This window comes from Helianthus annuus, chromosome 9 (genome assembly GCF_002127325.2).
Source record: "Helianthus annuus cultivar XRQ/B chromosome 9, HanXRQr2.0-SUNRISE, whole genome shotgun sequence".
NCBI classification, from domain to species: Eukaryota; Viridiplantae; Streptophyta; class Magnoliopsida; order Asterales; family Asteraceae; genus Helianthus; species Helianthus annuus.
The window spans coordinates 159049526-159066479 of record NC_035441.2 but is presented as its reverse complement, the minus strand read 5'-3'; the positions used below and the strand labels follow the sequence as shown (position 1 = coordinate 159066479).

General features: G+C 36.8%; 1 protein-coding gene across 1 annotated transcript; it reads left to right on the top strand.

Moving 5' to 3' along the window:
• The first annotated feature begins 14693 nt into the window (after positions 1–14693).
• Positions 14694–15587, top strand: LOC110874766. The gene has a single exon (XM_035977102.1). The coding sequence runs from the start codon at positions 14694–14696 to the stop codon at positions 15585–15587; it is 894 nt and encodes a 297-aa protein (XP_035832995.1).
• The last annotated feature ends 1367 nt before the right edge of the window (positions 15588–16954 follow it).

Sequence of the window (16954 nt, the reverse complement as noted above, 5' to 3'; positions counted from 1 at the left end):
TTTATTTAACCCGTACAATATACAGGGTTCATAAAGATGTAACTTTTTATTATTTAATATATAAAATTATATTTATTTAACCCGTGTACTACACGGGGTTCTAACCTAGTAGTTATATATATATATATATATATATATATATATATATATATATATATATATATATATATATATATATATATATATATATATATATATATATATATATATAGGGGAAGGTTCATTTGAGAAGAAAAATCAATTGAGAAGAAAAAGAACAAAGGGTAATTTTGTAAAACATTAAATAGTTTTTCACTTATCTCATTTATTATCATTTTTGACTAATGAATTAGTCATAAAGATTATTATCCCACACACTAACTTTTTTTGCCTACACACATCAAAAAGTTGTCCTACATATTTCGAAATTCATCCTACACGTTGAAATTTATCTTACACAACTCGTAATTTATCCTACACAACTTCTAATTTATCCTACACTTTAAATTATTTTATTTTATTTTTTTAAAAAATATATATTTTGAAGATAAGTTACAACAAAAAACTCAAACGACGGAACTTAAAAAAGAAAAATCCCTAATTCTCTCTCTCCTATAGGCGATTTTCGTTCCTCATGAATCCATAGTTTTTCTTCGTGATCATGTGTATAACAGTCTGTGATTAGAGGATTGATCTTACAATACTCTATAACGAACTCGTTAGCACTAGGGATCGATCCAGAACTAGGGTTTATTTTCGTTTTCTTGTAATCGCCGCTCTAGTTTTGATTCAAGAACCCTGATTTATTAAACTGGTAGTCACTGATTGCGGTTAACTGAGATTAATTTAGCTAGATTGGTGCTCAGGTTTAATCGATTAAGGGATCAAGTTTCATTCTAGGGTTTATAGGATTTAGGGTTTTGTTTTCGTTTTTGTTGGTGGCGGCATTAGGGTTTGGTTTTACGTGTGCATGCTTGCTGTTTTTCTGGATTCAAGTGAGAGTTGCGTGATTAGTTATGGATGATCGTTCCAAGCCTTGTGATACTGCTGATGGTGTCCTGCATGATCGCGGTAAACCGCCTGACTCGTTTAAGGATTTTACTAATGAACCGATAAACCTAGATGGTGCTGAGTACATGAATAAACCTGTGGCCGAGGAATTGTCTACACCTGGGACAGCTCCAGTTCGTGGAATCGGATTACGTGTAAGAAATATTGAAGGTAACCCTTTGCTTCCTAGAAGAGGTATGTATTCTACATCGAATGCATCGATTTTGGATGGGTTGATGAGTATTTCTAAACCTGTGGAAAACGTGTTTGCTGCTGGAGCATCTTCATCGATGGCTAGTAAGGGTGTTAACATGGAAGGAGTGGATGGCTCGCAACCTGTTTCGTTTGCGAAGATTGTGCAGAATCAAAAGGAACCTGTGAAAGTAAATTTCAGAAAGATGAATATGGATGTTAACATGGAAGGAGTGGATGTTGTTATTCCGGTTGAGTCGGTTAAACAAGTAAACGACAGATTCGCTAACACTTTATATGGGTACTTCTTGGGTAAACGTTTGGCGTTTCCTGTTGTGGAATATTTTGCTAAAAACAGTTGGGCGAAATATGGTCTAAACCGATTAATGATGAATGCGAAGGGATTTTTCTTTTTTAAGTTCAACTCGAAGAAGGGATTGGAAAAACTATTGGAAGATGGCCCATGGATGATTCGGAACGTCCCTATTATCTTGAATGAATGGTCGCCATCGGTGAGTTTAGTTAAAGAAGATATTAAAACTATTCCAGTGTGGGTGAAGATGCATGATGTACCTTTACCGGCCTTTACTGAAGATGGCCTGAGTTTGCTAGCTTCGAAAGTGGGTGACCCGAAGATGTTAGACTCATATACGGCTTCTATGTGTGCTGAATCATGGGGTAGGAGCAGTTTTGCTAGAGCCCTTATTGAAGTTCACGCTGATTGTGATCTTAAAAAGAGTGTCAAGGTTGCGATCCCGGGGTTGGAAGGTAATGGTTTCATGACGACTGAAGTTAAAATAGAGTATGACTGGGAACCAATTAGGTGTGCGGGGTGTTGTGTTTTTGGGCATGATGACAAAACCTGCCCAAAGAACCCGATTAAGGTGGCTGATGAGGGTATTAAGCAGGATGCAGATGGCTTTCGGGATTTTAAAGGTAAGAACAAGAAAGGCGGCCAGAATGGTATCCAGATTAATAATAGGAAGCCGAAGATGGTTTACCGTCCGGTTATTAAAAATCAAGCTAAACCCCAAGCGGATAGAGCTTCCTCGTCTACGGCCAGGGTTCAGGTTTCAAACTCCTTTGATGCGCTGCGGGATGAGGAGGAGAGTAATATCGGCGATGTTCCTAAAGATAATCCTCCCAAGTATGGGGACCCGAGTAAACAAAGCAAGAAAGGGCAAGAACATGACATCCTATCGGATGAGGTTTCGATAGATGATCTTCTTTCGGATATTCCTAAGTACATGGATGGAAGAAAGGATGGCAAAAAATCTGAGGGTGCAAGCACACCCGGTCTAGAGGTTTCCAATGGTTAGCATCGGTGCTTGGAATATAAGGGGTCTGAACCACTCCCTTAAACAAAAGGAGGTTCGGCAGATTATCAATGATAATCATCTTCAAGTTTGTGCGATTATGGAGACTCATGTGGATATTTCAAACGTTTCAGATGTTTGTAGGAAGGTATGTAATAATTGGCAATGGTTTTCTAATGCTGGTAGTTGCTTGGGTGGTACCCGAATTATGGTTGGGTGGGATGATCACAAAGTGGATGTTATGATTCTTGCTCAAACAAATCAGGTGATTCACACGCAGATTATTTTTAAGCTAGATAAGAAATCGTTTTTTGCTCGTTTGTGTATGCGGAAAATCACTACAAAGAGAGGCGTAAGTTATGGTATGATTTATGTGGCCATCATGCTTTTATGCGAAGTAAGCCTTGGGTGTTAATGGGTGATTTTAACGCCACTCTAGCCTTTGATGATACTTATACGGGCTCTTCTATGACAAATATTGGGACAAGGGAATTCAAAGACTGTGTAAACGAAATTGATGTGTTCGACATTAATAGCTCTGGTTTTTACTATACGTGGACGAACAAACAGAGGAATGGTAATACAATCTTTCGGAAACTTGATCGTGTGTTAGTGAATGTGCATTTTACGGATGTTTTTCCGAATTCGGGGGCCAGATTCTTGCCTTTTAGAATCTCGGATCATACTCCATGTGTTCTTACTCTCCCTAATGTGCAACGAGACAAAGCGAAACCTTTTAAATTTGTTAATTTAATTGCTGATAAAAAGGGCTTTCTTGAAGATGTTAAACGAGCTTGGGATACGGAATGTGAGGGGCATACCATGTTTAGAGTGGTGTCGAAGCTTAAGCTTTTAAAGAGTCCGTTAAGGAAAGTTCTTTATAGCCAAGGCAATCTACACGAGAATGTGGTAAAGCTAAGAAAGCGGCTGGAGGAGTGCCAGATGGAGTTGGTAACAAACCCGGGTAATGATGAGCTGTTGTTGAATCATGAAAAGGTTCTACAGATGTATAAGGAAGCTGTTCGGGATGAAGCATCCTTTTTGCAACAGAAATCGAAGGTTGACTGGCTATCTTTGGGAGACTCTAACACAAGGTACTTTCATAATGTTGTCAAAGCTAAGAATCATAGAAGTCGGATTTCAACAATTCGCAACGCTGCGGGGCAATTTTTTGAAGGTAGTGAAGTGCCACAAGTTTTTGTAGATCATTATATGGAGTTCTTCGGTACTACAGCTGATACAACGGTTCAGCCGTCTCCAGATTTATTTCATCAAAAGCTTTCGGTGGAAACTGCTGACTCTATGGTTCGTAATGTGACTGATGAGGAAATTAAGAATGTGATGTTCTCTATTGCGGGAAACAAAGCGCCAGGCCCGGATGGTTATACGTCTGTCTTTTTCAAAAAGTCTTGGCATATTCTTGGTGAGGAGGTGTGCAAAGCGGTTAGGGAGTTTTTTAATAATGGTAGGCTTCTTCAGCAGCTAAACCATACTGTGCTATCATTAATTCCGAAGGTACCAACTCCAGCTCTAGTAACTGATTTTAGACCTATTTCGTGCTGCAATACTCTTTATAAGTGCATCAGTAAGATCATCTCTAACCGAATTAAGGAAGGATTGGGGGATATTGTGAGCATAAACCAATCGGCTTTCGTTCCGAGTAGAAGAATTTCTGATAATATCCTGTTGACTCAGGAGCTTATGCATAATTATCATCGCAACATAGGTCCTCCTAGATGTGCGTTTAAGGTGGATATCCAAAAGGCTTATGATACAGTTGAATGGAAATTCTTAGAAGAAGCGTTAGTGGGGTTTGGGTTTCATCCGAAAATGGTGACATGGGTTATGGCGTGTGTCTCTTCCACATCGTTTTCTATAGCGATTAATGGAAATATGCACGGGTATTTTAAAGGAAAACGCGGTCTGCGTCAAGGTGACCCTATGTCGCCTTATCTTTTTACGTTGGTAATGGAGGTTCTAACATTGGTTCTTCAAAAGCAGGTTATGGAATCATTGGATTTTAGGTTTCATGCTAAATGTGAAAAGCAAAGAATTATTAATCTCTGTTTTGCGGATGATCTATTTTTGTTTGCTCGTGGGGACCCGAAATCGGCTAGGGTGATTATGGACTCGCTGGATAAATTCAAGAATATGTCTGGTCTTGTCCCTAGTTTGCTAAAGAGTACAGTTTTTTTCGGTAACGTGCCTAGCTCGGTGAAAGCTAGAATTCTAGCTATTATGCCTTTTGAGGAAGGGGTTCTTCCAGTGAAGTATCTTGGTGTTCCGCTGATCTCATCTCGCCTCTATTACAAAGATTGTAAAGTTTTGGTGGATCGAATGGAAGCTAGAATTACCGATTGGAAAAATAAGAGTTTATCTTTTGCGGGCAGATTACAGCTTATTCGATCGGTTCTATCTTCGTTGCATGTGTACTGGGCTTCGGTTTTCATTCTCCCTAAACGTATCATCAATGATTTGGAGGATCGTATGCGGAGGTTCCTTTGGGCTCAAGGAAATGGCATTAAAGGTAAAGCGAAGGTTAATTGGAAAATAGTTTGTTTGCCAAGAACAAAAGGGGGGTTGGGCATCCGTAGGATTGGGGACATGAATAAAGCTCTAATGGTCGCGCATATTTGGAGTCTGCTTACGAACCGGGAATCGCTATGGGTCAAGTGGATTCATGCATACCGTATTCGAGAGAGAAATTTTTGGGAGGTTCCAGCAAAAAATAACATAACCTGGAGTTGGCGAAAGATGCTAGGGCTAAGACAAAGTATACGAAATAATATATGGGTGAAACTTGGGGATGGGGCGAACACATGTGCTTGGTTTGATAAATGGGATGCAATGTGTCCGCTTGGTAGTTTTATTTCTCCTAGAACCATTGCTAATGCGGGTTTTCGTATGAGCTCTTATGTAGCTGATGTTTGTGTTAACGGCGAATGGGTGTGGCCGGAAGCTTGGGTTAATCGTTTTCCGGGTTTACGTGATATGCAGGTTCCGGAATTAAATGCAAACGATCATGACAGGTTGGTTTGGTGTACAAATGGCGGACAAAAAACTGATTTTAGTACGTCAACAGCGTGGAATGATGTGAGGCACTCGCATAATGAGGTTCAATGGGCAAGTATAGTATGGTTTCCGCAAGCTATACCTCGCCACTCTTTTCTCTTATGGTTGCTTGTTCTTCGAAAGTTGAAAACCCATGATGTCATGAGTCGATGGAACTCGGGCAATATGAATCTTAACCTATTATGTTGCTCGTTGTGTTCAAGAGGGCCTGACTCGCATGAGCACTTGTTTTTTGAATGTGATGAAGCCAAGAAGATTTGGTATGGGGTTCGGGAAAAAGCTGGCATGGGCACTATTCAGAATTCTTGGAATGATATCTTTGAATATCTATTGAGTATAGCTAACTCAAAAAAGGCGGCAAATGTCATTGCGAAGCTGGTTGTCGGTGCAACAGTCTACTTTGTTTGGGAAGAACGGAATAGAAGATTATTCACTCCGAAAAGGAGAACGAAAGAACAGCTTATTGAGGTCGTTTTGTTTACGGTCCGAATGAAGCTACACACTATGAGGTTTCGGTATTCTATCCACACGGAGCATGTCTTGCAGGAGTGGAGCTTACCGCGAGGGTTGCTTGTTGCGGATGATGATTGCGGCTGATTAGTTGTTTGTGTTAGTGGTTTAGAGTTGAAAAACTCGAGTTTGTACTGATAGTGTGTTTATAGTGTGTGTCACTTGTGTAACTCTTGTATGGCATGTCATACTTAAGAACTGGAGGTGATTTCTTGCCTTCACTTGGTTTTATTTGGTTTGGTGGTAATAAAATTAACCGGGGTAACCCTTTACCCAAAAAAAGATAAGTTACAAAAAATTTAATGTATTAGCTATTAAAGAGGAAGACTACAAATTAATGACCTATGTAGATTTACCAATGTACCCTTATAGTAACATTAAATACTTATATTAAATGAAGTAAAATAAAGCATTCTTATTGGTTGAAATTTGTTCTTTTTTCTTCTTACAAAAAATTTCTTCTCATTTGAACTCTCCACTATATATATATATATATATATATATATATATATATATATATATATATATGGGAAGATAGATAAAGTTTTGTGTAGAATTTAAATGCACCGTTGAATCTTGTTTATTATCAGCTACATTTTTATTATTTTCTTTATAAACTTGTTTTGGTAACAACGTGGGTTTACACCCACTTTCATTTTTTATAACTTTTTAAATGTAAAGTTGTGTACAAATATTGGATGAATCATTTTAGTATAATTAAATTAACATACGACCAAATGAGAAAATGAAATAAAATTGACTCGAGTTATGTAACACCATACTTTGAAAATGGACCAGTAATTTAAAACATTCTAGTGGAAAATAGGTCACAAGACTCATTTACATACTTGAGAAATGCACGTTATAGTTTATTTTACATACAAGATTATCATCTAGTTACTACATTAAAGTTCAATGCTTTTACCAAAGGTTGTTCCTTCCGTAAAGGTAAACCCACTTTTATTAGTTTTAATATCTATTATGGGTATACATATGGTGTTGAAATTTGAATGTGTAGGAATTTAGCATACTGTAACCCAGATTTGTAACTCCATGGGCTTGACCTTATATATATCATTCCAACTTTTTATATCAATAAAACTTATATGACTGATGTGTGGTCGTGGAAAAACAAGAACTTGTGTGGTGCTAGCCTCTTTGATGCAAATGAACATATTTCGATGTCGATGTTAGCACACGACGATCAAAACAGCCCAAGTAACCAAGATCTCAACTCGCAACATGGAAATTTGAATTCAATGTGCCTATCACAATGAACATAAATAAAGGAACAATCAGGCTAGGGCGATAAAAGACGATGTGTGCACCAAAGTTGAAGCATATTAGATGTTAGCAATCCTTAACGTTCACACGTGTTAAATAAGAACAATGTACTCAGTAGTTGAGCTTGGTAACTTTGGATTTTTATACGAGCTTTTATATATATGCCACACTCAATTTGTGAAATTAAATATCACTTTGGATCTACTAAAAATAAATATGTCAAGAGACATAAGGGTTTTTAGCATACAGAAAGACATGTTTTATCCAAAGGGCCAAGGCCCAACTTAGTCTAGTCTAGTCCCAACCAAACCCGTTTCAATTGGCATGAAGAACCAATAATAACTAATAAGCTTGCATGAGACCCGGCCCTTTAAGGCCCAAGTTGTAGTCGGGATACTTGGACAATGCCTTTAGAATTTAATTTTATTTTTTCTATATTTTGTTACCTTTATATATACTTTTTTTTAAAATTTAATAGAGTTATATTTCTCTACATAGTTGTGTTGTAATAAAATGATAATTATGAATCTTTCAAAATAAAATTTATATGTTTTCAACTCAATTTAGCACGTTTAAATAATTAATTAAAGTGAGATTAAACAACATAAAAACATGAAATATGTAGTCCTACTGTTCTCAGTCAAAGATTTGTGTAACCCAAAACGGTGACCTTTTTATCTTGTAGAAACATATTTGTTTTTTTTTGTTTTTTTTTTTTTTTTTTTGGAATTCAATGAAATTGAAATTTGAAGTGTATTTCATACCCTTTTGGCTTACAATTTGTTCTTGTATTGGAATGGAATTTTAATTTAAAGGGGTTAACGTGTTAGGTTCAACAATTAAATAAAATGGGAATTGAAATAGTAAAGAAATTTCCAAACATGAAAGATATTTAGCTAAAAGAATTGGAATTGTCCTCTTTCTCACCAACACCACTAAAGCCACCATTGTTATCGTAACTACCTCCGTTGTCGTTTTTATTGTCGTTGCTGCCATCACTACCCCTACTCCCACCGGGCCATCACCACTACCGCCACTTCATTCTAAGTTTTTATTAACTACAAACCAAATATTGTTGTTTCGTCGACTAAGACTAAACCCATAAATTTCTAACTCCTTAAACAAATACTAAATCCAAATCTACCTTCTTCAAATTTCATTTTCTTTATTAGATTCCAATTCTTAAGAAAAAAATAAAGACTATAATTATTAGACAAGAAAGTAACTATGGATTATTAGAGTTTCATTAAGTAAATTACAGAGTTAATATTATGTAAATATGGGTTCTACAAATACACATCCCTTGTAACCTCATTTCACACAACATTTCAATACAAATCACATATCACAATTACACAAAGTTAACGGTGTTTTACTTGGTACCAAAGCCAAGCCATCGTCTCAACACAATCATGCCACCGTCATCACAGATCACAATTACACAAACTTAACGGTGTATTACTCTTATTTCTTATTTTCTTTCATGCAACTTCGACTCGGTGACTTGCAAGGCTCTACGGCTATGAAGAGATCACTAATCATTGTTTGGATATTATTTGTTAGAATTAGGTAAATGTTAATTGTTAGAACTTATAAACTTTGTTAGAAATTGGGGGTTTTGTTGATTGAATTAGACTTCTTAAGACTTTGTTAATTGACAGATTGTTAGTCTTTGTTAAGGCCTAGGGGCACGTTTTTCTGGGCTCGGACAGGGCACCTGAATTCTCAGAACGGACCCTGTTTACATTGATGGAGGTTGTGGTGTTTTGGTCGCAGCAACATCAGTAGTTGTAGTGACGGTGGTTGCGACATCAATAAGTACATTATGGTACTAATGACCAGGAGTGGAGGTTTCTAATCCTTTGGTTAATCTTATCATCAAGGAATGTTGAAGATATTTACTTAAAAAAATCTAAAAGAATTCATTAAACATACGACCAAACTTGTTATCAATTGAACTTGTATTCTATATTACTTAAAAAAATCTAAAAGAATTCATTAAACATACTACCAAACTTGTTATCAATTGAACTTGTATTCTATATCTAACAAATTATACGAAATAAACAAATTAGGAATGTAATTCACATTCTAATTCAATTAAATTTAAGCTAACCAAACAACCCTTGTTGTAATGTTCTCTAGTTTTTTAGATTGTTTTTTGTTTTAATATCTTTTTACAAATTAATTTTATGTCGTTTTCTTAAACCGAGCCGACCAATAAACCCATAATCAATTAAATTATAACTAGCTTAAAAGATGAGATAGACACATGTTTTAAGTTGCGAGACACATTTCTGTCATGAATTTTTGATGTGTTTAAGGTTAAAGTATAAAAAGATGTATCATTACTCTAAAATTAGTCTAGAAAAGGGTATCCTAATATATTGTTAGTGAAAATCTAATAGAAAATATTTATAAGTTATGCAGTGGCGGATCCATGAATTTTTTCTTGGGGTGCGGAATATTTTCAAAGATTTTAGGCCCCTAACTGTATAAAAATATCGGTTTATAGCGGGTCGGGTCGGATCATGTAAGACAAACGAACATCAAACTAAAATTTAGAAATCATCAAAAACACATCAAACGTTATTACAAATTACAAACGTAATTAAAATTGTGCCCTACAGGTTTTTTTTTTTTTTTTTGAAATATATCCAAAATATCATCTAAAGATACGAAACACGCCATAAGTTCATTACATTATTACTCATTGTTCCTAACACATATAATTTGCTCCATAAATTCATAAAACAACACTAAACAGTTAAACAAAATAAACAATCATGTTCAACCATAGCCCGTAACTTTCAATTATATTTTTAAACATTCAAGCCCTAATATTAAAGGTTGATTACTTGTAACTAATCATTTAAACAAACAAAGCTATAAATAAAACAACAAAATCATTTAACTACAAGTCTAGAACAACAAAAAAATCAAAAAAATATAAAAAGATTAAACCCTTACACATCTATATTTTCTCCTAATCATCACATAAAACAAAATAAATAAATAAATAAACCATACTAGTTCTATATTGGAATTCTGACGTAATATGGGTCGGTCCAACCAGAATTTTGGTTTTTCCGGTAAAAAAAGCCACCAGGTCGTCAGCAGTGGCGTCAAGTCGCTGGGAGTTTTTTTAGGGGCGGGATTTGGAAATGGAATAGGTGGATGGGTTTTGGTTATTTTATTTAGTTCAAATTTCTTTAGGTTGGATTTGAGCTTGTGTTAATAAAAATTGATTGCAGATTGGCTTTGATTGGATTAAATAATTAAGTGAATAAGTGGTTAATAATTATTTTTTTTCTAAGTGGGGCGGTTGAAAGATTTTCAAGGGGTGCGGGTGAAAAATTTCAAGGGGTGCGGTCGGAATTTCCAGCTAGAAATAACACTAAAAAATATTTTTTTTATGGGGTGCGCCCGCCCACCCTTGATTTAGGGTGGGTACGCCTCTGAACTTATGTGAATCTAAAATATTCAATTGTGACAACTAAGCTACTTTTATTGAAAAAAAATAAACTTAATAGATATCTGTATAAGACACGATTAGACTTATTTACTAAAAAAGTACACATCGTGATTTTTTTACTTTTTAAAAATAAATATAACTATGAGGTTAGGATCTATCATTTCTTCTTCTTGGTACATTAAACGTAAAACTGTGTTATAAATATGAGATATAAAATAGTTAAACGAGTTGTATTCGTGTTTAATACTTGTGTTACACGCATCGTTAGAGACCTGTTAAACTCGATAAGACACGATTTGACAGCCCAAACTTTTATGTCTAGGAACGGAAAACAAAATTGCTATGTACTATAAATTAAAAAAAATCATTAAAAGTTGAAGAAAATCAACAAAAAAGTTGTACGATACCGTTGTTGTTCGTACGGTGCCCGTGATCAGGGATGAGCAAATGTTACCGGGTAGCAGTACCGAATTTTTCAAACTAAAAGATTTTCAATATCAATTCGGTACCTACTTTCGACGTTTTCTATACCAGGCTGGTGACGGTTTTTACCTTCATGTACAGATACCAAACCAGAGCGTACCGGTATTTTCGATACCAGTAGACACAAAGTTTATCCCGACCCGTGGTACAAATTTAAAAATTATTATAATATAAAATGCACTAATGATACCGAACCGGGGCGTACAGTATCTTCGATACCGGTGCCGGTTGACACAAGAATTATCCAACTTAATAAAAAAAGTACTATTCATAAGGTTGTATTATTAATATATAGGATAATTCTGCCACTTCGACTGTGGGTTATGGGCGGGAGTTGGGGCGTGGGTTGGCTGAAAACGCCCAAGCCACCACCCCGGGTGGGCTTGGGTTTGGGTTTGGCCCAAGGGGCTGGAGTTTAAAGCCGGGCGTGGGGCGGGTCTATCAATATGATATGGCGGGCTCTCAATGGTCAAACCAAACTAGCCGTTGGGCTAGCTGTTGGGCTAACCGTTGGCCAACGGCTATGTTAAAAAAAATTATTTTTTCACTATAAAACTCACACTTCTATTCCTTTTTTTACCACATTCAACCACAATACACTCCACATCTTCTATAATCATCTCTATTCTCATTCTACAAAACGAAAAATGCATCCTCATAATCGTGGTTATGACCCGAACAACCCGTGGGTATTCCAAGAAAATCCTAGCCCACCACCCAATCGTCCAATGCCTCGTCCATTTTTAATACACTCCTCTATGCCCGATGTGGTGGGTTATGCATCGTATCTCTCGAATCATTTGTATACTAACTTCCCACACACCGACGATTCTATACCTAGCCCGATTCCACAAACGCCCATCAACCTTTCACCAACCTCCATCAACCTTTCCCAAACCGAAACCGTCTCCGAAACTCAACCACCCAACGATGGTCCTTCCGCATCCAAACCCATCAAAAAGAGTTGGAGGACTTTTTGGATGATTCGCCAAACCGGCCTGAATACGGAAGAGATGCCGCAAAAAGGCGCGCTCAAAAATCAAGATCGGGTACGGTACGGCATCGCCTTCAGTTGGGAGTTCGGGCTCACGTAGGGGAGTATACAGCGATCAGTTGGATAACATTGCATCCAAGTTAGATACATTCAACGTATTCCAACAATAAAGGGCCGAAATTCGGAAGAGCAAAGAAGCTAGGGATGCCCTGAAACAAAGACGAGATGATATGAATTTCTAGCCCAGCCCATTGATCACCTAACACAATATGCAAACTTTTCATTATTATTCACAAAATGAATTTTCGACCCTGTCTTATTATACAAATTTCAATACGTGTAATCAATGTGTTTTAGATTGATGGATAAGATATAATGCTTTTCTCTATTTACACTTGCTATTTCAGTTCTTTGTATATTGGAAAAACAAGACTTGTAAATCTTAAAAAATAAAATTATGCATAAGAATTACAAACCCTGAAAACGTTGTTTGTTCTACAAAACTAGAAGGGTCTCCGTTTAATGTGGCGATAAACACAGACATTATCAGGGTATTTATGGTTTGGTTGGTTCGGTTATTATTCTCAACTAAAGTTGAAACGGAAGTCAACGGTTAGTCTATTTTAATAACCAACCAGTTTCGATTAATCAGTTCGTTTATTTGGTTAGAATGACAGCTTTTAGTTTGGTTAATAGCTAAAACCAAACTTAGGCTAAAACTTTTGCTTAGAAACACATGAAATTAAATTATAAAATATGAAATACATGAGCTGGATGTATAAAAGTTAGAAATATATGAAAATATGAATGATTTGGTTGAGTTAATTTTTGTTAAACGCGGGTACAAAAAATCGATAACTGGTTCTTGGTTAATTCGGTTTTCGGTTAATTGGTTTTCAGTTAATTCAGTTTTCGGTTGATTTCGGTTCGATTTCGTCTATTTTCTATTTGGTTTCGATTAACTATTCAGTTATATTGTTCACCCTTAGACATTGTTAATTACACAACACATCAATTTTTAATTATAAAAACTATAACAATAACATATATTCAAATTAAAAAAAAATAAAATGCTCATTTTTATCATTCAATGTTTTAAAAAAAAATATATTAAAGTATGAAAAAGTTATGGTAATTTAAAAATCGTGAAGGTAATTAGTTTTTTAAGAGGGAAGAGTGTAACTACTAAGGTCATCGGTTGTGAAATGGTGTCGGGGTCCACGTTGGTATCTTGAGGGGGGGGGGGGTTGAATAAAATAACTTAACTTTTTATAATATAAAACAATATAAATTCCATACAACCATATTTCACACAATAATTCCGACCATATCAAACCATTTTTATATCTCATCCAAATTTCATCCTCATCCATGTTCTTTTATCATGGATGTCCCACCTAACTTTCTTCACCTAATCGAAATGCTAAAGAAGATTTCACTATTGAAGCGGCTCTAGCGGAAATGCATCTTTTAATCGATCATGCGAAATGTCTGAAACGTCTAAACCATTAACCAGACGTCTAAACCATTAACCAGACGTGCTCCGTTACAAAGAGATTGTGAGGCCGCTTACAACCAACTGGTAAACGATTATTTTCTAAGAGTCCGCTACATAATGGCAAAACTTTTAGCGTCGTTTTCGTATGAGTCGCTGACTATTCTTACGAATTGTTGGTGATTTTGAATGCATAATTTTCCCAACAAAAGGAAGATGCACGACGTAAAACTAGGTTTTTGTCTTGTGCAGAGTGGACGGTGGCGATTTTTTAAATGGCGTACGACAATGCGCAGGGATTCGTGTACCGTCAAAGCTGTTTTTTTTTTATTTCTTCTCTAATAAATTCAGCGACCCTGTGCCCGTTCGGCCTGAATTCTCTATGAATACGAGGTACATTATTTCTAACACTGAAGCTGAGTTGCTAGATTCCCCATTTTCAATTGAGGAAATCAAGTCCACGGTGTGGAGTTGCGCTGGTGATAAAGCCCCGGGCCCCGACGGTCTTTCGTTTAATTTCTTTAGAAAATTATGGAATATTATTGGGCGTGATTTTACTGCATTCGCAAAAAAAAATTGAAAGAAGAAAGAATTTTACTAAAGGTTGCAACCCTGCTTTTATTATTCTTATCCCAAAATCTTCAAGCCTCGTCTCTCTTGATGACTATCGACTAATCAGTCTGATTGGTTGCATGCCGAAAATTATTGGCTGTTAGAATTCAGAAGGTGGTTCCTAAACAGATTGGTCTTGAACAAACTGCTTATGTCTCGGGGAGAAATATTCTCAACGGTCATATTCTACTTAATGTCATACACTCTTGGGCGGCAAAAGAAAAAAAGAGCATGATGATTTTTAAAGTCGATTTTGCTAACGCCTTTGATTCTGTTAATTGGCGTTACCTCGACTCGGTTATCATGAAGATGGGTTTTTCTATCACATGGAGGGATTGGGTCAAAGGTTATTTTCGTTTAGCTAGAACTTCGGTCCTTGTCAATGGGTCCCCCACTGAAGAATTTGCAATGGAGAGAGATGTTAAACAAAGCGATCCTCTCTCCCCATTCCTCTTCATCATTTCCATGGAGGGCATATCCACGCTCATCAACTTGGCGGTGGAAAATGGTATTTTCAAAGGCATCGTCATACCCAATAGTGGTCCATCGATCTCTCACATGATGTATACCGATGATGTTATGTTTATGGGAGAGTGGAACTTGGAGAATCTTCTGAACCTAAAACGGCTGCTTAGAATCTTTTATCTCATGCCGGGTCTGAAGATTAATCTTCACAAAAGCAGCCTAGCTGGCGTGGGGGTTCCAAGTGATGAAAGTCTTCATTTTGCCAACATTATAGGCTGCAAAAGAGAGTTTTTTCCCATCAAACACCTTGGTTTTTACCACTTGGAGGCAAAAAAAAATTGGGAACTTGTAATACAAAAGTTCAAAAACAAGCCTAATAATTGGAAAGCTAAAACCCTGTCTTTTGGTGGCCGCCTGACACTCGTCAAATCTGTGCTAACTAGCCTTCCGTTGTACTTCCTCGCTATGTTCGAGGCTCCAACCAAAGTTATCAAGTCTTTGGACGGTATTAGAAGGAAATTTTTATGGGGTGACGGGTTATCCAACAACAAAAACAGCTGGGTTCGTTGGGAGAAAATTCTTAAGCCAAAAAATAAAGGTGGGTTAGGTGTGAACTGTCTGAAAACATTAAACATGTCCTTACTTGCAAAATGGAAATAGAGGGCCTTAACAGAATCAGAAAATCAATGGTGTGAGGCCGTCAAATATGTGCACAATGTCTCGTTCAATTCTTTGGACGATCTTTTCAGGATCTCTCGGTCTGATGTATGGCGTCATATTAACTCTTTAGCCTCCAACCTTAGTAATATGGGTTCTAAGTTAGGCACTGTCATGAGGGTTTCATTTGGAGAAATATCAGATATAAGGTTCAGGTCACATCCTTGGTTCGGGCTCACTCCACTTCAACATCTTTTCCCAAATCTCTATAACAATGAGAAGGTGAAGAGATGTACAATCTCACAACGATTGGCAATCAGTAATGGTATTTTATCAACTTTCAACTTGGTCTGGAAATCGGCTAAAGCGGCTAGGCGTTACTCTCACAAAATCGCTGAATTGCAGTCCCTCATTCAATCATATCAGTTTGGCTCAGGAGCGGATAAATGGGTTTGACATAGAGAATCAAATGGAGTTTTCACTACTTCATCATGCAGAAAATGGGTCTCGAGGAGTATTCCTATGGAACATGAGGTTAAGGTCAGCTGGTCTCCTTGGTCTCCTCTTAAAATCAAATGTTTCATATGGAAACTTGCTTGACATCGTCTACCGGTCAGAGAGAAGCAGGCTTCCAGGGGCATCAACATTAGCTCCTTGTTGTGTCCCTTTTGCAACCTTCACTCGGAAAATATAGATCATCTATTCATTGAATGTCAATTTTCGAAACGAGTTTGGAGTCTAGCAAGTAATTGGTCTGGCTTTAATTTAGCATCTCATACATCGGTTATTGGTCTGCTCAAAAGTGGAGAAAATTTGGGCCTGCCAAGGAAGGAAAAAAGGGTGCTTGAGGTGGTAATATACGGGGTTTTGTGGGGTATTTGGAGGAATAGAAATGAACAGATTTTCAAATCAAAGATGTGGAGGCCGGAAAGACTAGTGGAAGATATCAAACTAGTATGTTTTAAATGGCTAAGTCAAAGGGCTAAGGGTTTAACTGTAGATTGGAACATATGGAACACTAATCCGCTTTTGGGGTTATGTTAGGATCTGACTTTGCTTGATTGTGTTGTTTTAATAAGATGGAAATGGAAGAAGATAAAACAGAGAATTAGTTTGCAGCAGAATGAAATAAAACTATATAACACAATCAAGGAGAGAACAATTTTCATCATACAAGCTTTCATTAATCAAAAGATTGAATACACAATGTTTCGACTATGCATGCATGAACACTAACTCCCCCTCAGCCTGAGCTCACAATGCTAGTTCGTACAAGATGCAAGTGTGTGAAAAGAGCTAATAGAACAGTACAAGCATTGTCTATTTATAGTACAATCCTAAACACTATGGCATCTTTGCTGACGTCACCT